The sequence below is a fragment of the Schistosoma haematobium genome, chromosome 6, assembly GCF_000699445.3.
Source record: "Schistosoma haematobium chromosome 6, whole genome shotgun sequence".
Taxonomy (NCBI): Eukaryota; Metazoa; Platyhelminthes; class Trematoda; order Strigeidida; family Schistosomatidae; genus Schistosoma; species Schistosoma haematobium.
Genome location: NC_067201.1, coordinates 2787585 through 2811507, shown reverse-complemented (window position 1 = coordinate 2811507; position 23923 = coordinate 2787585). Strand labels below are relative to the sequence as shown.

General features: G+C 36.0%; 1 protein-coding gene across 1 annotated transcript in view; it reads right to left on the bottom strand.

Annotated features, from left to right (window-relative positions):
• The window catches only part of CDC25_1 (cell division cycle- protein), a 34905-nt gene extending 13540 nt beyond the window's left edge, over positions 1 to 21365 (bottom strand). Inside the window, exons 1-9 of the mRNA XM_051216676.1 lie at positions 21291 to 21365; positions 16438 to 16551; positions 13786 to 13914; positions 13503 to 13642; positions 10322 to 10607; positions 7159 to 8154; positions 3256 to 3849; positions 2028 to 2203; positions 245 to 382 (exon numbers count right to left, since the gene is read on the bottom strand). Of these exons, the coding sequence (XP_051065271.1) occupies positions 245 to 382; positions 2028 to 2203; positions 3256 to 3849; positions 7159 to 8154; positions 10322 to 10607; positions 13503 to 13642; positions 13786 to 13914; positions 16438 to 16516 (2538 nt within the window). The 5' untranslated portion in view covers positions 16517 to 16551; positions 21291 to 21365. The remainder of the gene's footprint in view (positions 1 to 244; positions 383 to 2027; positions 2204 to 3255; positions 3850 to 7158; positions 8155 to 10321; positions 10608 to 13502; positions 13643 to 13785; positions 13915 to 16437; positions 16552 to 21290) is intronic.
• Positions 21366 to 23923: the final 2558 nt, after the last annotated feature.

Sequence of the window (23923 nt, the reverse complement as noted above, 5' to 3'; positions counted from 1 at the left end):
ATATACTAACGTTTTCCCTATTGTGCTTCTTACTTCCATCTAACCTTGTTATTTGGAATATAATCTCTTTTCCTGTCCAATCGTGTTCTGATTTGGGGGAACTTGTCGAGTGAATCGATGTCCGAGAATAGTAAGCAATAGGAATAGCTGGGTTTTAAACCGTAAGAGAGAATGATAACATTTTGTAATGAAAATGACTCAATAAACTATGGTTTATGATATGATTATATGATTTATGACTTACTTGATGTTTTGAATGTAATTGTACAATGGTTTGAAGTATTTGTGTTTCACGTTGTTGCAATAATTGTAATGATAATTCTAAATTTTCTGTAGGTTGATTAGTATTATTATTACTAACTGGTATATTGGATTTCATCATCTATGTATATGTAAAAAAGAAAAATGAATACATTAAAATTAATAGGTAACTTGTAAAACTATCAACTATGATATCTTAGTAGATTAAATAAGTTGTTCGATAAGTATCTTATTCACTTATTGGCTACGCTATAAATTCGTGTATTATTTACCATTGAGTTACATCTTGTTAATCGGTTACAGAAATGTAAACAGATGAAGAAAGGTGAGAAGCAGAACTAGAGTGAGTGAGAATTGAATGTCTAAACCACTGAGTTATAGTACAACTGAATAGCCAATAAGTAATGATGCGGTGTACTTATTGAATACAGGTACTTATAATAGACTTCAAGTTACAATTCATTCAATTTAAAATAGATTGGATTAACCCGCTGTTGATATTTTGATTGAATTTTCATCAATCTTAGTTAGACTATGTGCAGTCTATGAGGATTGCCTCGATATAGCCATAAAACAACTTAAACGTGGTTAGCGGTGGAATCTGTGACGAACATTTAGTCTTATTCAGGACTTGGCAGCTAAATGTACTAGAATTCCAGAGTTGACGTCCATTTCAGAGAACATGGAATCAAAACAAATAGCATTTTCCATGAGAATTAATTAAATCATTGTGATTGAAAACCATTCGTCTATAATGTAATTTTTTAGGTGTAAAATATTTGAATAGTTAATTAGATTTTGAGATTTAGTTCAAAGTCAATGACAGGAATAGTTGCAGATGGAAACAATTTGTATCTTAGCAGTAGCATGTTATTAAAAGTGTTGCAGTCTCAGAACAAACGATTTATTTGTAAAGCTTTCCACGTTATCTTCAACAATACCATCAAAGCATTCTTCAAGTAGAAATACGTTTTTTTCTAAAAAAAAACTTTGTAATTGGTTGTAATAATGTCAGTCAGTCAGTAACAATATAGAACTTCGTATGTACGTACATCAGTCCGAGTTGCCATACCACATTAGCACAGAGATTCAGTGGTCGATTTATATCCCATAATAATGTTGTTTGTAACCGCTTGGTTATCTTAGTATCTTTTTTTTACGATTAATCTGTTTAATTGATCTATGATCAGGTGATCCATTAACCTTTGCTATATAGATTGATAAAATTAGATCTAAGCGTAAGTCAAAACAACATTCATTCTGTTCAAAATTAATTTTTAATTAATAGTGTTGAATTTATAGTTATACACAACACTATTGGATTATTCGATCTATATAAAATGGGATGAAATGATTGTATTGTGTCATATTGAATGTTAATGGTTTCATCAAATAGACTCTAAGCTTTTGAGATTGATGGTTTTGAAAATGTTTTCAAATACATGATAGAACAATCTGATTTATAGACATGATTGTATGGTTAGTGTTAGTTTGTCAGTTTTTCTTTTTGTTGAGAAAATTCCGTGGAGTAGGTACTTTTACTTTAAAAAAAAAACGAAGTGAAGATAAATATCTTCGATTTTACGAGCAGGAATAGTGGGAATGATCATAAAGCTAAAAATCTGCTCGGAGACGCTGATTAATTTATCGTCTAAAAGAACAATGATAAATTCGCAATTAAATTATTTTAGTTTAATGAAGGTAATACTACCAGAAAAGGTAAATAAAATGTACTGTAACATAGACAGATAGATAAACCTTATTACCTCATTTCCTCTCATTGCATTCATAGAACGATTGGGATTTGTACTTTGTCCAGGAAAATCTGACTGTTGTCTAACATCATTTGAATTAGGTGTAGGCAACAAATTGGACGTGATTGGTCTCAGTGCATTGATCAATTCATCAATGCCTGGATGGCCTGATCGATCACGTAAGTCAACTAAAAGACGGTATAATTGATAAGCAATCGAAGTTTTCTTTTTCTTTTAGCAAAAATTATGCAATAAACTGATAATTTTTTCTCATTTTAAAATGATACTTTGTATTATACTTGAATAAGAATATCACAATTCTATATGTCAGTTATGTGAAACAATAATAGTGATAATAGTTGGAGATTAGATTATGCAATAGAATGTGAGAAAAGTTCTGTTTTCAGTCTATAACGTGGATATATAAACAAAGGACTGGCTTACATAATGGACTAACTTCACAGTTAAACAATAGAGTTGTTGTAAAGGGAAGTATGTTGGAAAAATTAGTACCGTTTTAATATAAGGGACATATTAGCAACCAACATCTTCAAGCCTCTTGTAGCGAGTAGGTTACCTTTAGATTGCTCTAAGTTGATATAAACTGTATCATAGTTTCACAATATTGATTTTACGTTCTTAAATAAATAGTCTATTTATATATTTGCTTATAATGTCTAAGAAATATGGCATCCAAAGATGCATCACACAAATGAATTTATATTGTGAAGAAATAAAAGAGAGATGCGGTGTATGATTGATAAACGAACAAATAAGGATAGTAATTAATATGTGATACAGTTCAGTCAGATATACAAACAAGAAAAACGCTTCTCAGTTAATAGAGAATGTCTTTCAATTTCATAAGAGTGGAGACAAAAATCACTGAGGGAGTACCAACGGCTTCTATTCTGAGAGATGTCTAATGACGTGCCAATTCACTGGAGTTACACAAACCTTCTATAACTACAATCAAGAAGTAGTAATACACAAACATGTCATTTCTATACAGCTATCTTTAATATCGTGGCGTCAAGTCATACACTAACTATATTTGTATGATACAAGGATTCATGTTAGAAGGTGTTGTTCTATTTTGTCGTAAAGCTTTGTAGTTGTCCCTGATAGTTCCAAACGAATAAGTGAAATTTTCGATAACTTCAATCCTAGTAAAAGGTTATAATAGCTAGGTGCGGATACAAACATGACTATGAACCAATTAATCTGAAATAAAACTTACTCAATGCTCGTTCCACATTTGTATTTGTATCAGCGAATATAGGTTGTATTTCATCTTCAGTAAAACCCAAGTTAAAAAGTTGACGCATCACATGGGCACGAATCATACTCTGTTGTTGTAATTGATGTGAATGCTGTTGTGGACTCATAAACATACGTTGTGACATAGGTGTTGACGAAAAACCGGGAGTTATGGGTGGATAGAAGGCACTTTGAGGCGTTCTAAATGACTGGTTTACACCCCTAGCAGGAGTTAATGACGAAGGAAACTCTGAGGTACCAATCTGTTGCGAAACTCGAGGAGCTATGCTTTGAGTAGGTTGATTGAAAAATCCTCCAGCACTACTACTATCCATCCCAGATGCATTAGTTGACCAAGGTCCTGGAACAGTACCTGGGCGTCGTTGGTCTGTATGTGGCCATATGCCTTGCATATGTGTAGTTGTTGCACCAGGAGGCCATCTCATACCAGTAGAAGTCATATTAGGCAAAACATGGGGTGTTGGATGTTGTTGCTTACCAGGTAAACGGTTCATATTTTGTCCGGGCCACCGAGACTTATTACCAAAATTAATCCCAGGAACAGAAGGGTCAACTATAAATGAACCCAATAAAATTCAAAATTCAATAATGAACTATATCATTGTATTGACAGAAATGAAATGGTAAACAAAGTATCAACTCATACCGTATGGAAAATAAACCATAAGAGATTGTTCTGAAATGTCACATTAAGAACAGAAAAATAGCTCAAAAAAATAAGGTCGTAATTTTATAAATTCCACAAATATCATCTATAGACTTCACCAAAAGTTATCTTAGTTAAAAATGAATAGTTAAATAATATGCAGTTAGTGTTTATTCAGTAATTTGTTCCGCTAAGCTAACTGATGCATACTCAAATCACACCAACTATTACATTAGTTTTGAGAGTCTAAGTATACCGACTACAGCAACTGTTGTATAGGTCAACAATGAAATGAGATTAAACTGTTGGTTAAGTATCCAATGTAAATACAGAGATGTTAAAAGTAAATGGTAGATTTTTAAAAATGAATTTCAACTAAGGGATCTCTTTTCAATGAATTCATTATCATTCTACCAATTCACAGGTTGATTTTAAGGTTGTTTATACAATTCGTTCAAATATACCTAGATTTCTTCGTATCCAACTCCATAAAACAGAGAAAGCTCTTACCATCCATGAGCTCGAGCCAGAACTGAGAGTAAAAAAGAAGTACGTCCTATCGTTATTCTATTATTGATATTATTACATTTCGTATTTGAAAAGAACCCCCTATCTTTACTTATGTCTCATATCCTCATGATTTAGTTCATGATTATTGTTGAGATCATTTAATTTTGTACCTCTATTACCCTTAATTATCGTAACAAAAACATTTTAACAGCCGAATTCATCAGTCGATCTAAGCTAAACCACGATTTTAAACCTGGAAGCACTAGACAGCCGTTTCGTTTTAGAATAGCACTCCCTAGCAGTGCACATCCACGATCCCATATATTGGACGCTAACCCAGGATCTTACGATTCGCGCGTGAACCCAACCTGTATACTACTGAGGCGGCATCCAACGGTGTTAATTCTACTTCTAAATTAAACTATTAAAATTACTACAATCTCAACAATCCCTTATTCTGATAATTATCTTACTTCATTCATGTTGTAATCCGTTGCTAACTTACTAACTTTACAAGGCGCCCTCTATTTGCACGCACAAACACAATAATCTATTGTTACTACTCATCTTGCATAATCTAGTATTATAATCTTATTACATCATTATGTCTACTCCTTGTTCATATGTCATGACGGAACTAATGCTCTAATAATATATATATATACTCTGGTACGGCCGAGAGTGGAGAGAGTCAACTCCCCTCTCTCGAAGTACTCTCACATGAACACGTGCATACAGCCACTACCAGGGAAGTCCTATTCACTGTCTTCTCGCACCACGGGTGTTGTTTATGAAATTGGGAGGACGAAAAGCGAATGTCCGGTGTTTTAACCGGGTTGGTGGACATGGGGAGTCCACCTAGGTGAGTTGGAAAACCCTCATTCCAAACCAATGGTGCACATGGGTTGGCTCCAGGATCCTGAAGGAACAAGTGGCGTATGAACCAATCGTTGGTTACCGGGTACCAAGGAACTGTATCTCCTTACGATGCTCCACTGCTTTGTGGTTCAGATCTTTGGGTCGAAGGCTCCGAGTGTGGCCCCCTAAGGAAACCACCTGTTTCGGTTTGAGCACTCGGACAATATCCCAGCACTCACACAAATCGAATGACTTATGTGGCGCATATCTATTTGGTGCCTCCTTGTATCAATGTTTATGTGTTTAAATATATATATGATTGTACTGCTTGATAATAAATTTGTTGAAAACAGATACCTTCGCTGAACTTCATGTTTTTAATGTTTAAATGGAAATTATATGTTCAATGATAAATTTTCACTGTGAAATTTCAAAAGCATTTCAATACTATTTTTATTTACTTGTATAAGAGAAAACTTGAAAATGGAACCTTTTGAAGATTTATATATATAATGATTAATTACAGTCGAAATAAATAAGAATCAATCAATTAATTAATCAGAAAAGGTTGAAAAAACAAACAACAAACCACTGAACTGATAACTGTATGAATTACATAAAAATTTATCACCAGTAATTTATTGAATGAAAATCTAATTTGATATATGTAGTTTACACCCAGTATCCTAATTATATGATATATTTCTAAACTATGTTCTATCAATGGTCAAAGACTCGTTCGAAGTGAATACTAGTGTCAGGCAAGGTTGCTTACTTTCACCCTTTCTCGTTCTCCTGGTGATCGACTGGATCATGAAGACGTCAACATCTTGGGTAAGGATGGGATACAATGCACATCTAGGATGCAGCTGAACGATCTAGACTTCTCAGATGATCCGGCTCTTCCATCGCACACGCAACAACAAATGCAGGAGAAAACGACCAGTGTAGCAGCAGCCTCAGAAGCAGTAGGTCTCAATATACACAAAGGGAAAAGCAAGATCCTCCGATACAACACAGAATGCACCAATCCAGTCACAATTGACGGAGAAGATTTGGAAGATGTAAAAACCTTTACATAACTGGGCAGCATCATTGATGAACGTGGTGGATCTGATGCGGATGTGAAAGCGCGGATCGGAAAAGCAAGAGCAGCATATCTACAACTAAAGGACATCTGGAACTCAACAACTCTCTGTCAACCAACTTCAAGGTCAGAATTTTCAATACAAATGTCAACACAGTTCTATCGTATGAGGCGGAAACCTGGAGAACTACGAAAGCCATCATCCAGAAGATACATGTGTTTATTAACAATTGTTTACGCAAAATACTTCGGATCTGTTGGTCGGACACTATTAGCAACAACCTACTGTGGGAGAGAACAAACCAGATTCCAGTGGAGGAAGAAATCAGGAAGAAGCACGAGAAGTGGACAAAACACACACTGAGGGAAGCACCCAATCGAGTCACAAGGCTGCCCCCCACAAGTAAGTTAAGTAAGTAAAGTGTTCTAGCAATGTCAATGCAAAAATTTTTATAGTCTGTTCATAGTATATTTCTTGTTAAATAGATATATATAACCTAGAATAGATCTTACCTGTTGTATCGGCTTAGTCAGATTATAACGGTTAAGATGTATTGTAATATATATATAGGTCGATTGGAAAGAAAAAAATCTTGCTGGAGTATAACTACAATAAAATGTTACTTCTGATTAAAAACTACTTGAATTGATAATGTTATCTCATAGATAGAAACTAATAGACTAACTCTACAATTAGTTAAAATGAATTTATTTGTTCTTTATGACTAATAATAAACATGAAAATGAAAAATTTTACAAACCTGGTTGTGTTCCCGAGGTATAGGGCCAAGAAACTCCTGAACCAAGATTCACCGGATTAGCTATTGGGAAGCTTCTAGATGAAGCACCACCACTACCGGTTCCCGCTATATTACTATTAACAGGTCCTATTGGATGATTTCCACCGAAAATCGGTCTTGTTCCCAAATTCATAACACTTGAATTTGAAGGTGGTTGTCCTACAGGAAATATAGTCCCTGGAACTGCACGATTGATTCCACGAAAACTTTCAGTACTTGGTGGCAGTTGACCTTGTTGAGGTCGAGATCTAATAGTGGGATGTGAAATTTGATGAGAGGTGAAGTTAGGAGGGTTGATAAGTTGTGATAAAAATGGAGCCTGAGATGTTTGTGTAGAATTACCACTATTTTGATGCCATCGGGCAGTTCTCTCACCAAGACTCTCGTAATGGGACTCCCAAATCCCAGTACCGTTTGGAGGTTCACTTGGCCAAACATTTGATTCCAGATCTCTGTTAAATGAAGAAGCTGTGGAGCTAAGACGCCTGGAATGTAAAGATGACTGAGAACCTGTCGGCTGGATAGTTGACACTCCACTAGATTGATTATGACCTGAAATTCGTGATGCAGCAGAAGTTTCACTCACAGGTGGAGATCCTGTAATCGGTCCAGAGGAATGTATTGGCAAGCAGTCACCATTTGCTTCAGAACAATTCCATGGTGTGCTTTGATCAACTGGATGAATACCCCATGGTTCAGTAGTATTAACCGCAGTGCGAATAGCTTCCTCGGCATCACATACCGAAGAGTCGATATCGGAACTAGACTTTTTTAAACTAGTTTGTCCAATATCAAATTCTGATAGCTTGTTACTACCTCTTGCATTATTGTTTATGTTAGAAGAAAGTGACTGATTTTCAATAAAATCAGAAGGATTGCCGAATCCACTGACGGAATTATTACTATTATTATTAATGTTTATACTTGATAAAGGAAAAGCCAATCCAGATCGATCGTCTGAATAAAGGGAAAAAAGAAAATAAATAGATTTTATCGAAATATATGAGATCTCTTATAAATGATAAAATAGCAAACATAGAATTCAGAGAGGGGTTTTCCATGGTGGTTTAGCTTCAATTAACTCATGAATTCAACTATTAAACATAGAATTACTTTGAATATAGATTTACAATTCATAAAACATACAAAAGAATAAACGATGAAGTTTTCACCAGAGAGACGAAGGTATATAATGCTCCAAAATAAATAAAAGATGTAGGATATAACTTAACTATGTTACGCAGGTTTATATGATAGGCTGTGTGGTAAACTAATATAATAAAATGAAAAAATAACCCATTTAAATTAAACCCGTTTCTAAATTAGCAGAATAAAGGATCGATGAAATTTACATAAAATGATAGGTAGAAACAAATGGAGACGTTTCATTCACTAAGAGGTGTCTTAATGTTTAAAATATTCAGCTTTTAACTGTCCCAGGTTCGAAATCCGCTTCACCAAATTCGGTTTGGGCAATAGATATTATCATAATTCTTCACACTGAGTGTGGTTTATGTCAAAGTACCTGATGAATGAGCCAGTTATGTAATTTACCCATCCACTGAAAGTAACTAGTATGTTTAAATTAGTCCAATCGGGTACACACCCATTATCATACTACAAATACTCATTTAATACGTATAGGTTTGTGCACTGGACTTCAAGCCATATTGCTTGTGTGAGTACTAACGATACTACTACTGAGCTGTCTGAAACCAAAATAGACAGATAAGATGACGTCAATGGTCAATGATCAGTGCCTATACAATACAAGGTAAGGATGAATATCCTGTTGAACAGATATTGTGTTAGATCAACTAAGTTTCAATAATCGTAAAATAGTATGTCATGGATTGTTACATTAAAAAAAAGTCAGCCATGCATGAATTTAACCCAAAATAGTGTTAAGATTGTCATTATACTTTGCATACTGGGACATACTACTTATTTTCGCCTTAGTCATATGATAAATCCTCTAACTGAACGCTTGATTCGGTTTCCTAAGCTTTTGTAGTAACCCCATGCTAGGTCTACACGACAAATTGAGCTCCAAGGTTAGTTTATTTACAGAAAATCTAGGGTTTTTATAGTATTTCAGATGGCATCCGGCTTCTGGAATGCCCTGAAACCCTTCGAAACATAGTAGCAGGATAAGTAATCATCCAATCAGAATGCTGCCATGCGACTTTTCACTTCCTAGACGTTTTTGAGAAACGTGCTGATTGGATAAGATATTTCCAAGTGTTTTCAGTGCCCCTTTGGGCTTTTTTCGAGCAATTTTCCGGGTCTTCCCAAGATTATAGTTTCCAGCGTCTATTATTACTCATGAAGTATCGAATTAGTATCAAGGTATTAGGAAAATCATATTTGTATAAATGTTAAGCTGCATAAACCAAGGACAAATATGTGGATATATAAACATCATGATTCTTTCAACACTGAGAATAGACAATAAGATTTCACAATAAAATAATATCATACTACAGTGTATAGAAGCAGTAATAATGACGAAACCGATGTATTATACGCGCTGAAGTTTATGACACTGTTCAGAATTCAAAATGACATCGGTAGGTAATAATAATTAAGACGTTCATCTGTTGGTATCCTTGGTCGGATTTTGTAAATGATGTCAAGGGATGAGTCCGTATAGCTTGTATTTACTACATACTGCATAATAGATGAGGTAATTAACATTCCTTGTTTAATATTAACCTACACTGGTAGATGAACCTAATTACAACGAAGTGGGTTTGATGAACAACCTACAAATTGAGCAGGAAATCTTTAGTATAATCTACTATAATCGCACTCTTGTACGCCACTACATGGAAAATAAGTTGCCATGAATGACCATTTCAATGTACATATAACAGTTTACTTGCTCCCATGGAATTAGTTCATACAGATCATTGAGGCCACTTCTTTGTAGCATTTGGAGACATCTACCGACACGGATAAGCAATCGACAATATGTATCAATCACTTCATCTATTCTGAACCATGCAGTAATAACAAGTCGAAATTTAATAATGAATTCAAAGTGTTAGTAAAACGTCATACTAACAAATGCACAACCCAAGATGTTAAGTTTTGAAAAGGTAGAACAAAAAAACACACATACCATTTAACAAATCTTGTTCATTATTCAATGTTGTCCAATGCTGTATATAACGACGAGAACGATCTGAATTCAATGTGTCCGACGGTGTGTTTGCTAAGGTTACATTATTTAATTGTTGACCAGTAATTGCTCGAGGCGCAGTAATAGAACAATTATTATTTGGATTATCGAAAGACCATGGATTAAGAACTTGTATATGATTATTACTGATAGGAAATGTATTAGGCGAACCTAATAGAGAGCTGACATTTGAAGTTGTTTGACCTGAAAAAGGTGTGGTTGCCCACTATGCAAAAAAGTATGTGTTGGAATAAGTGAAATACTTAATAAGTTTAGTAAGAAAAAGTAGTGACTCTAAAAAATATGTTTTCTGGAATACTGAAGAAGATCGCTCAGTCCTAGTTTATGGGTGTAAGAATAGAGGTGTTAGGTCTCCTACTTTAATCTAGCATTGCTCTATTATCTAGTATTCCACAGACGCTACTCCACTCGACTGGTCCCCGAATGGAATCACAGTTTGGGTAGGAACGTAATAACATTCCAAACAAAACAGCAAGTCAACTAGGTTCATACAGTAAGAAAATATCGGTATATTTATAATTTTTATACTGGAAGTCTCTGGTAATCCACTAGCGTTAACTGGTTGGACGTTGACCAATCAGTATGTTATCTGAATTAAGTTTTACTTGTATCTCTGTCCTGTTAACAAGGGATTATTCGTAGGTTGTTAGTACGAGATCATACATATCTTGGAAGCATCAATTTTGTGTTTTGGGACCACCAAGTGAGTAATGCTAAGGTTAGGCATGGGGTATGGCCCAAGCACCACCTACCATGACGAGAGGTTTGGTGAAGAAATATGTTGGAAAAAGAAATTAAAGCTCTAAATGTGACATTAGTTCATGGATTAATTGACAAGTGGATTAAGATACCCCTGTTATTACATACAGGATATCTGGTTGGGGTACAAATGATTATCATGACTAGTGGTAGTAGAATTTTGGTGATATAGCTTAGAATGGTACGCAACGCCGCAGATGCATTTACACCTTGTCTTCCCTTAGAACATGAGCCTTGAAGTCATCACATACTTTTTTCTCCTTTTTCTATTATTATTATTATTATTATTATTATTTGAGCACACAGATATTCGTACAAGGAGGCACCAAATACATATGCGCCACACAAATCTCATTTGATATGTGTGATGGATGTGATATTGACTGGGTTCCCAAACCCAAGCAGGTCGTTTTCTTAGGGGGCCACACTCCGAGCCTTCGACCTAAAGGTCTGATCCACAAAACAGTAGAGCATCGTAAAGAGATGCACTCCCATGGTAGCAGGTGACCAACGATTGGTTCATACGCTATTTGTTTCTTCAGGATACTGGAGCTAGCCCATGTGCATTATTGGTTTGGAATGAGGGTTTTCCAACTCACCTAGGTGGACTCTCTATGTCCACCAACCCGGTTAAAACACCGGATATTCGCTTTTCCTCCTCTCAATTTCGTTAACAACACCCCCGCCACGAGGAGGCAGTGAGTAGGACTTCCCTGGCAGAGGCTATATACGCGTGGCCATGTGAGAGCGTTTCGAGTGGGTGAGCGGACTCTACCCACTCTCGGCCGTATCAGGGCATTTAGGGACAAACAGGAACTATAACTATTACTGAAGCGGTCACTACTAGTACTACTACACTGAGATTAGCTTTGATGACACTATCTCGTTGTGCTGTGGTGTTATAAATTGAACCGAAGCACATATGTGCCAGATTATATGTTGAATGAATATAACTGACTGGAAATCATGACAATCAAACCTTGATATTAGAGAAAAAGGAAAATATAAGCTACAAATACTAACCATCTATGCAAACAAAACCTCCATAAATGTGAAAAATACCATAAAGTATATGATAATCATCGAACCATCAGCTAAATGGTTAAAGTGTTAGACCTTTAGTTACTATATCCCAAGTTCAACACAATCTCTATCAATGCCGCTTTAAACAACCGAATAACACTACTAGCCTGTACAGACTTAGAGTGTAATTTGAAGCCAAATACAAGAATCTGCATCTACACAAATGAGTTAGTAGTGAATATCATCAAATTGATTATTTTTTTTGTTGCCTATATCATTCCTCAATTAAGAACAATGAGCTCTTTTTTTGTGTATAGAATTAATTGAAAAATATCACATCTTCAAGAAAACAACACAATGTCAACATCGAATTAAATTCTATTAAATCCAATGATCAGAAATACACGGATTAATGTACATTATTTTGAATGACATTTTTTAGGTATAAAAAGTGATGAGTTCAAATTACTCTATTTAAAAAGAAAAAAAATTGCAGCTTATCACAAATGATGAGTCTCCAAAGTGAAATTAAATTAATATTAGTACATTCATAATCCAAAACTGGCCTAAATACATAAAGACTGATAATCAATTTAAAACACTAGAACTTCATATGAAACATTTTTACAAAACTATTAGTTTACCAGTGAAAGTAAAACGAATGGCTTAAGTACCAAAGTAACCGACAAGAATATTTATATAAAATAAATGGAATGCATCTAACAATGGAATATAGGACGTGAGTTTCATACCATTTGGGACTAGTCAGATGGATGTATCTGCATCACAGAGTTGATGTTCATCAAATGCAGTTTTTAAACTTGACTTCAAAGTTACAATATACTCAAATTGAAATGGACTGGACTATCCCGTTGTTGATAATTTGATTGAAATTTCGTCGATCTTGATTGGTATATGTCCATTATACGGATTGCCTCGATATACACATTATAACACGTTTACATAGAACAGATGCACCAAGTAGCTATGGTGGGTAATGCGTTGGCGTTTTAAGCGGAAGGTACTGGGCTCGAGCCCAGGAATGGATATCAACTCCGGGATGCAGATACATCCAATTGGCGAGTCCTAAATAGGATGAAACACGCGTCCTGGATTCCATCGTTAATCACGTTCCATCTATTTCATCTCAACTTGTGTCATAATGGCTATATCGAGGCAACCCCCAAAGGATTAACATATGCCAACCGAGATTGAACAAAGTTCTGTCAAAACATCAACCACAACGCGATAATCGAAAAACTACTACAAATTAGACAATAAGATTCATCAAATCGACTTAAATTTACATCATTAATACCTGGTTATCAGTTGTAGTTGATTCCTGAGGTAAAAATTCTCCGCCTACCTCGCCTACTCCACCACCAACAGCATTACGATCAGAATTTCGGTTTGAGTCGAAAATTGCAGGAAGAGGCCACATCTGACCAACGCCACCACCTGTAGTAATAGTAGTATCGGAATTTTTCGGATTATTATCATAGGACATCAAAGAGTGAATTGTTGGAATTTTATTAATTGTATCTAATTTACAGAAATGAAATAAATAAATCATTACCCATTTTACAGATAAATTAGAATACCTTCAATTTGACCACGTCCTTGTATTAAATCTACAGCATCATTTCTAGTTGTAGACCATGGAATATTTGAAGGCGTTGAAAATGTTGGATAAGAATTAACAGTACCACCAGTGCCAATACCAGGTTTACCTAGAATGAGAATTAGATTTTTAATTTTTACATTGGATTAATATTGTCAATGTTATAAAAAATAATTCTATCATAATTAGATTAAAATAAATAATTAATTAATTAACTGATATGTATGCTAACTGGACGCTTAATACTACCTTTATAGCCGCTTTCTCTAATTCCAGACTACACCCACACTTCACCAATTCAAATAAGGAAACGTGAGAAAGAGCTTTACTCCAAGATGAGAAACATTTTCTATGTCAAGCTGTTATGTAGCCGCTAGTCTGATTGACTCAGTATTTTGTGCATTATGTTGAGGTAACCGGTGAGGCGGTTAGAGGCAGTCAGCAGAAAACCCTCGAATCCTCAAAGACTAGGCCTACCATTAAGGTCTTAATTGATTGAAGAATGATTGACCTACAAGCTAATTACCATCAATCGCCTACGTTTTTTCATATCTATTTTGTGTCCATATGCTGTATATAATCACGTTATTTTATTACACTAAAAAATCTATTCATCTGGTTAATGGTCTCATCTTCGACTTTCAATCATTCGGAAACTTAAACCAACTGTACGATATCGTGAACGGCCACCACTCAGTTACATCATATTATTGTGATTCCTTGATCAATCCGAATTCTACTCATCGATTTAGACAGTCGGAAAACTCGTCTTTCCAATCACTGAACCCCCCCTCCTATAACAGTTTCGTTCTGGCCCTACAACAGGCTAGTTGTGGTTCCAATAGCTCAGTGGTAATATATCAGACTGTGAAACGGAGTGACAAGTCAAGATGCCACAGAGTCCATTAGGCCGCCCAGAATCACAATTCCACCTTGATAACGAGTGGAAACCAGTACAAAACCTAGTTCCGAGGTTTCCTTCAATCACCTGACACTGGTTCATTCTATACATATTTTTATTGTTGTAACAAGTAGATTGGAAGAAAATAACGTAGCACTCGATCTAAGCATACTAACAGGAAATAAAGACGATAGAAGACACAAAAAAGAAAATGGATATAAAAGCAAGATACAAATGTCATGGATATCTGAAAATTTCTGCCAGATTCTATTCTACATTATGTCTATTTCTTGGAATTAATTGTTTATTTAGGAACAATTTCGATTCCACATTTTCCCAGCAAATATATCCAAGATAAACAAACTGTTATCTATTCTTATTTCATAATACGACTGTCCGCTTGTTGGTTTACTAAACTTTAGATAAGCTGATTTATTACTTTCATCGCAAAAAAAAAAAAACAGTACATGCATGTATTATGCAAAAGGCACACGCCTAATTCAATTTACCTTTAGTATAGTTTATAAATTTACATTTCAATGTCGTATTGTCTCCAACATTCAGGGTTAGCTCAATTAGCTAATCAGCAATATAGGAGAGAAAAGTGACGTTAATTTATCAGGTCATATTAGAGGGATAAATGACTAAATAATGTACATTATGAAGAGTAGATGTGTAGTATACAAAGGAGTACTGAAAACATGTATAATATCAACCACAAATGAAGTAGTATTATTTTTAGAAAATAGACACCACAAGAAACCCAGGTTAAGATGATGACAACAAATGAATAGTACAAAAACGAGTAAATTAATGAAGTGGACAGAAAGACATCAAAATAAAAAAGGACATAAGTTCAAGTAAAAGGGGAAGATAGATGAAAAGAAGAAAGGCTTTTTAGGATCTAAGGAGAAAGGATCACGAAAGTCTTATCATTGAAATCGGTTTTTATCTGTACCATTTGAAGTTCCCAAGCATTCAATAGCTAGTGTTAATTTTAACTGGGAAGCTAGTGATCACTAACACTAGACGATTGTGTCAAATCTTGATTTGAACGTCTTTGTCAACTAAATATTAAGTTTGTAAGGGGTAACGTAGTGAATAGGCCAGTGTATGCATATGTATAATGCGTATCCTAAATACTTCAGTCAATGGAGATTTGGTGATCGAATTTTTCTTCATCAAATACTCCATGCTTAACTTTACCTGTATTATACCCTGTATTATACATATAGTTAGTTTAGTCACATTGTACTAACTTGGACCAACGTATATTTGTGCCAGGCTCTACAATGGTGATGACTGACTGATGCCCACTCGCAATAACAATTATTTTCACAGTTTGGTTAAGAACAGAAGTATCAACTGAAATTTTTCAGAGAAGCATGAACAAAGAACCTATTGCGTAACAGAAAATCTTAAATGTGAACGTGATAGGACCTTAATACAAATATTATGCAATTGTTACCGAATCGCATATATATAAATATATATTAAACAAACTGGAAACTAAGCAGTAGCAGAGAGGTACTAGGTGTAACTCACAACTTTTGTTAGTGTGAATTCTAAGAGCTGAATACATACACGCTAAATATGGGTAGCACCGCCACCATTTTAAACTAATAAAACACTGAGACTGAAGGTTACACCAACTTTTGCATTGCAAATTAACGACAGATACGAAAATAATAGAACAGGATGGAACAAAACAACTAAGAGATAGCTACTTACCGGGAGTTCTGTTCCATGGCGTGTTATTACTGTTATTATTATTACTGATACCAGTGGTAGTATTAGTGACTTGAGACATCAGGTGAAAATTGACTGAGCCCGACAGAAAGGCATCTGTAATAAACAAGAATGAATATAATTTAGAAACAGATTTCAGGCACGGACGGCCAACTTGACTTACAATAGTTCAAACCAGTACAGGAAAATTACATTCAGAAGAAAAACGATGGTGATAATTATGTTTTCTAGACCTCATCAAGTACAGGTTTAGGTACTCAAAATAAAGCCATACTGTTTATGAAAATGATAGTAATACTAGACGGCTTCATTTTGTTTATCTGCTGTTTTAATATTGATATTTTATTTATTTATCATAACATATATTGGTACAAGGAAGCATAAAAAATATATATGTGCCACACAATAACAATGGTGCTGTGAAGAGACAGAGAATGTAAATTGTGTGTAAGAACAACAATAATGAACAGAAATTAGTGTATGAGAGTGAAAATAATAATAATGATAATAGTAATAATAATTGGAGAAACAGTTCAGTTAGAAAAAATAACCAGAAGTTATGCTCACTTTTATTTATTACTTATTTAAACACATAAACATTGGTACAAAGAGGCACCAAATAGATATGCGCCACATAAGTCATTCGATTTGTGTGAGTACTGGGATACTGCCCGGGTGCCCAAACCGAAACAGGTGGTTTGCTTAGGGGCCACACCCGGAACCTTCAACCTAAAGGTCTGATCCACAAGGCAGTGGAGCATCGTAAGGAGATACAGTTCCATGGTAACCGGTGACCAACGATTGGTTCATACGCCATTTGTTCCCGCAGGATACTGGAGCCCATGTGCACCATTGGTTTGGAATCCGGTTAAAGCACCGGACATTCGCTTTTCGTCCTCTCAATTTCGTAAACAACACCCGTGGCGCGAGAAGGCAGTGAGTAGGACTTCCCTGGCAGAGGCTGTATACGCGTGGCCGTGTGAGAGCATTTCGAGGAGGAAAGTGGACTCTCCCTACTCTCGGCCGTACCAGGGCATTTGAGGGCCACTTTTTTTGAAGTAAAAGAAAGCTGTAACAGGATTACCACTGGCTCCTATTCTGAGCCATCTGGTAACGTCCTAAACCACTGAGGTGCACCATCTCTAGAACCCCAACCAGGTAGTCGTGAAGTAACAACAGAAGACATCCTGCACACCTTCGTTTCATACCACGACACCATGCCAAACATTGACCACATCTCCAAATCCGACCAGTTTCAGCATCCGCAAATAATGCACGACGTGGAATTCTCTGGGACGACATTCGTAGGACATGTCCAAGTCACCGAAGTCGGTGTTTCAAGCTAGTGACACCAATTGAATTATCATCGCTGTGGCCGAACACACGATACCAAACATCTGCATTACCAACATGGCGCTGCCACTGGATGTCAGCAATCCTTCGGAGACAACGATGATCGAACACAGAGAGTCGTCTAACATCCTCAACTCGGAGAGGCCAGGTTTCAGAAGCATAGGGCGAAACTGCTCTCACTGATGCGTTGTAGATTCGACTTTTTACAGCCAGACTGATATCACGAATGCGCCAAAGATGGCCCAGATTGGCATAAGCCACTCTGGCTTTCACTATACGTGCATTGATCTCATCACTCACACCCCTACCAGCACTTACCGAGCTAACCAGATACACGAACTTCACGATTACTTTTATATGATCACTACCCAGGCTGAGTGTAGGATCAGGGTCCTGCCAGTTTTGTAAAAGTACATTGTACTTCGAAGGTGCAAAGTACACATAAAAAAGAAACCTCATAGGATACATCTTTAGGTGCACCAGCATGAGAAAACAAAAAAAAGAATCTAATGTTGACAGAAATACAGTTACATAAAGTATAAAACATGGGAAAAGTAAATACACAATAAGTTGAAGAATAACAAACAAAAGCAGATACCATGTGAATTGATACCCATAAACGATATTTTCCTTCGACTTTTGTCAACCAAAAATACATTTATGATAAATGGATCACGTACAATATATATACACTATAAATAACCTTGAATTTATCAACAAAATTAAAACGATTTACATAATAAAGGGTTATTTATGTAAGCAAAAAAAATGAATATATGAAGAAGCATAAATAAACTGTGATCCATTGACTGAAAAACAATTTTCATGAACCACGTGTTCAACAATAGTTGTTTGATGAAAATAAAAAGATATTGGAAATCTTAACTAGAAGAATGAATCTAATGATGTAAAACACTTTTTTAATATGAAAAGAGGAAGTGTGCGATTAGTTGGAAGTACAGAATTGTCTAATTACCCGTTTATATAACCAAACATCATTAACCGGCTTAGTCTAAATTAAGGTCTTAGATGTTAAATAGCGAGTGTGGTTCAGTGTTTAAGACGGCTTTTTAGGTTGCAAGTTTAGGTATCAGTAGCAGCAAGAAAGATAAGTTACAGAAAAAAAGTTTAATGGTATTTCGGGGTTCATGATTTCGAGTGCTGTTAGAGGTATGAGGGCGGTAATCACTTCCCGTTTGCCCACACTGAAGAAGGGTTCTTCTAGAGGAACCTGAAGAGGAAATTGGGCTAAAGGTGGTTTTAGTGACCCGAGAGCGTGACCACAGTGTCCAAGGGATAACTAATGAGGCCGGTCACACACGAACTTGTGGTGAGTAATTTTTGTGTTAGCCCTGTACTTGTTGAGATCTTACCTCCAGAGACGGAAATCAGTTGCATAAGGCGAGGTGTGCATTTCTAGGGCCGATCTTTTTTAACCCCACACCTCCTTGTGGGAACGCAACATTGTTATTATGTTGGTTGTCTGAAGGAAAGACCTTACTGCTGCCAGACCTCTGTAGAGTACGACTTTGCCCTCGGAACTTGGATTCGCTGCTTTTAGTCTTACCGCTCTTCAACCGACCTGTCTGATATGCTAGGACCTTGAGGAACAATTGTTTTAGTCAGTATATTCCGACAGTTTCATTATGATGAACAATCCCGACCACCACGTCAAAGTAGAAGCAACGGTGGTGTCATAATGGCTATATCGCATCGATACGTACGGGATGCACATATAACAACCGAGACGGATCAAATCTGTCAAAATATCAACCACATTCAATTCTGTTTGTTCACCAGGGAAATATATTTCGGTTCACGTTCTTATTAGGACTAATTCAAGGCTGGAATGTTATTCATAACACTTCCGACATGCGTCATCATATTTGCTTTCGTAACAGTTTTTTTATGTTAGAATCGTTATTATCAATAACGTTCCGTCCGCTTAGTTGCTCGGCAACTAGAATCGATGCATTATAGTACCGTTTCCACGTAGCTTTGATGAGCTCATTTATTGACGTCAACTTAATTACTTGCCACTCCTAAGACCAATAAGTGTTTCTTTATGGTAGAAATCACTATTAACCAACCTTATACAAACACTTAATTGTTCGTAGAATCAGCATCGAGAAGGGTTTTGAGTATGAGAAAAAAATTACCTGGTGATTAATTAAACTTTTCCCTTAATATTTCTAAACTCTCCGAAATAAACAAGTCTGTCAGTGTCTGAAAGATGAGTTAACACACCTCAAACATGGCAAATGACTTTGACTTGCTACACAAAGTAGATAATTCTGTACCTCCGACAGACTTTCAGTCAAATCATGTACGGCAACTAACCATGAATAATCACACGGAAACGAGTCAAAACCTCAGGACACAACTTTGTGTTTATATGAGCTGATTCTATGCCTTGGTACGGCTGTCACTGTATTTTTTCAATCTACTACACCAGCCAACATTTCATGTTGCGGCAAGAGTTGGATCGTTATGTGTAAGCGTTTAGTGTAAGATTATTAAATGCAACATTTGGCTGGTAAGAATAAAAACTTGGAACATATAATTCGGTCCCTTGAAGTCGTTACATGAAATGGACTAGTGTAGAGTTGTGTTGTACAGATTGTGACCCCCAAGATTACACTAATATCTGCAAATAATTGGTTGCTGAATAGTGACCAGTATCAGGTATGTCCCTCAGTGCTGATCGAATTATATCAACCGACTCGTAATATATTCGCTAGTAACAAGACCGCGTGCATCGCGTTGAAATGTAAAGTAGTGATTGGATGATGTTGTCACGAAGATGAGTGAAACATGCTTAGATCAACCTGGGAATATCGGTTCCCTCAAGATTTCAGCTACACCTTGCTGACAGGTGCCAAGTACAACGAAACCTAGGTCCGAAGTATCATGTCGGCTACCTGCAATCACCTCCCTATACAAAACGTAACCAAAAAAATTAGTTTATGTTCGCTTACAAAACTAACGTAAACTAACAGTGAACAAACTCATAGTATAACATGTCCAGAAATTTATTTGGTGAGTGTTTAGCCTTTTTAATACGAGCATTTTCACGAGGATGGTAAAAACCAGATAACTTGGAAGTTACTTTGATGCTCAGATATGCATTGAAAGCAATAATGAAATACCACATTTTCTATCCACAACAGTACCATGGCCACGAAGCAATGTTTGACGAAACACATACCCTGATCGCATGGTTTACAAGACCTTCGAGTGACAAACCGATCATAAAATGGCAAAAAGACTGCGCATAACCCGTCACTAGGACACCCTTTGTCAATTGGTCGTTGTAATACACAGAAAAAATATGCTTCGAAAATTGTCAGACTCATACATTATATACACCCTTAGCAATCATGACTATGCAAGCATGAAAAGTGTGAGGCTAAGAATACGTAGCTCATTGTGTTAAATAAGTGCCCTTAGTTACTGTGAGTTAATCAGATTTTATAACATACTTGTATAGTGACGTTATATACTCCAAAATGCAATGGCCGAAATCGGAGAGTTACATCTTATAGCACGCGCCATTGATATGTAGACTAACAAAGAACATCAGATAACAATATGATGTTACATTTCAAGCAATACACAACGACAGGAATTTCCACAGCATAAAAAATATTATTAACACATATGATGTTGTTTTTATGTCTTATGGTCTATACATAATAAAAAGTATTTCAGGTTTTGAACGCTACATGCTCTTCCAGTCCACTTATTTTATTCACTCCCTATTGATCTGCTTTGAATTCTTGACAATAAAACAGAGCAAGCAGGTATTAATGTCTAGGAATTATGAGCTTCTAATTCGTCCAATCTTAGTACATTTAAAAAAGAGGAAAATAAAGTATTCCATTGTAAGAAGCTTTTCCAGGTTTTCAAAAAGCCGTATGAACTAATTACCTCAAGATTTCATGATTTTTAATGGTTGCAAACTATGTCTCTTATTTAAAGATATTGGTTTGCGGAGATAAACACATTTTGGTATTAAGATCAAAATTAAATGTTTCAAGCTGACCCTACTACCTATGTATGAGCTCCGTATGTAGTGTCATGTCTCTTCTGGTCTTTGGTCTCGAGACCACAATCTCATCTTGTTGTTTATCATCAGAAAACCTCAAAGCTTTACGTATTTTTGGATAGTGAATCCTAGGACCTGGCTTGGAGTTGGGGTCAATTTTAGGCTGTGAAAGCATTCTAATTCTTTCTGTCCAATCTATTATTCCTGCAATTAGTTGCATGTATTGGAAGTTTTGTTAGCCCCTAAATGTGAGTGAACAATGTCACGCTGAGGCTCTCTATCTTAGAGTAGCTCATATCTCACTTTATACTAATGTATAGAATATAAAATAATTATTAAATGATTTTCAATTGAATACTTTGCCACTTTTTATTTAAAAGAGGAACAACACATATGAACCTTTTAGTCAGTAACTTCTACAGGTTATGACGGTACGGCATTATAAATTTATAAATTCTGACTTTGACCAACTTGTGGTTTATCAAAGACATTAGTGATAATCCGTGTCAGTTGTTGCTATGCTTCAGCTCAATCTGCCGTTCCCCATCAAATGTATCATTTCAACCAAGTTAGGTAATTGTAACGTATGGCATCTGAGGACTGTTATAATATCCATGAGCGCGCTCTCGCATTCGGAATAAAAGCATCTGTTATCTTCATTCTAACTGGCTACTTACAATATTTACACTATTCAGACTACATAAATACTAATTAACCTTTCACTAGCAGATTTTAACTAAGAGTATGATTTCTATGTTCACTGTCCCTAACTGTCTATTTTCAGTGTATGTGCATTTATGAATCATATATATCTAAAATACTCTTAGTAAACTTTCTCGTTACTAATGATAATAGCCTACGGAGCATTTGTGGTCTAAAGACGGATCAATATTCCATCTACGTCGTATAATAAATACCGTCATGATTGTAACCAATGAGAAGCTTCAGATCAATATGGAAGATATTTTCAAAAATAAGTGAGGTAACACTTTGGAAATGACTGGATCTGGCAACACTGGATCCTAAGTGTTCGACGATGACTTCCGGAAAAAATAGAAATGAGAGTTAATGGTGGCTGATGGAAAAATTCTGGTTAGTCTTATCAAGTGTTGGGGGAACATGAGATTTCTCAACTGAAAGTCTTGAAAATGGTCATTTCACACCGGTTCTTATTGTAGCGTTGCTTGATAGATAGCTTTTAGCTAACCACGTCAGCAGTAGTGAGGACTATCTACAAAACGTTTAGAGCGGTACATTCTACTAACCTTTTCTCCTCTGCCTGGACGTCACAAGACGAAAGTCTAAATGCACTTAATTTTTCAGATGTTCTGGAAACCAGGCGGTTTTGTAACGTACTGACATACTTTTTTTGTTCTATCATGATTTTCACTATTTTAATGCTGAACGTGAATGTGGAGTGGGCAAACTTCTGGATATTCTGCTTTTGACACGTTGGTGACATCTCATCTTTTCTATGTAGGAGCCGATTTACTTTCATTCGCATTTCGCTATGAGCTGTTGACAAAGTATATAACTCTGCTAAGATTTCTACAGAACTTAACTGTAGTTGGTTTCGAGTAACCTGGATCAACCACCAACTAGTTTCCTGAAGTCTGAACAACGTGCGTATCTGTTGTCCGTCCGACAAAAGAACCAATAAGTTGACTGAAGTTAGGCATTCTCCTGTGCTCATATTAATGTCATATCCCTGATATTTATCAAGTCCCTGGTACGTAAGTTGGAAATTAGCTACTTTACTACAGTTTCCCACAAATGTGTTTACAATTTTGTGACTCTATCGTGGTAGTGATTCCTAACCACATGGTTTTTGAAGCTGAGTGTATAATTTCTGAGGAGACTTACAATCAACACATAAAACTAAGAGCAGGTCAACTGTGGTGAACGCGGAATGTAGTAATCGACATGCCATGGCTTGGCCATGCAGGCGTGGTCTCTATATTCCATTGCTTTTTGTACTAACATATTACTCTCTACCCAGCACAAATGTGTTATTCAGAGATTTTAAGTGTCATACTGCTAACTGTCACGACAGGACGAGTCAGTATC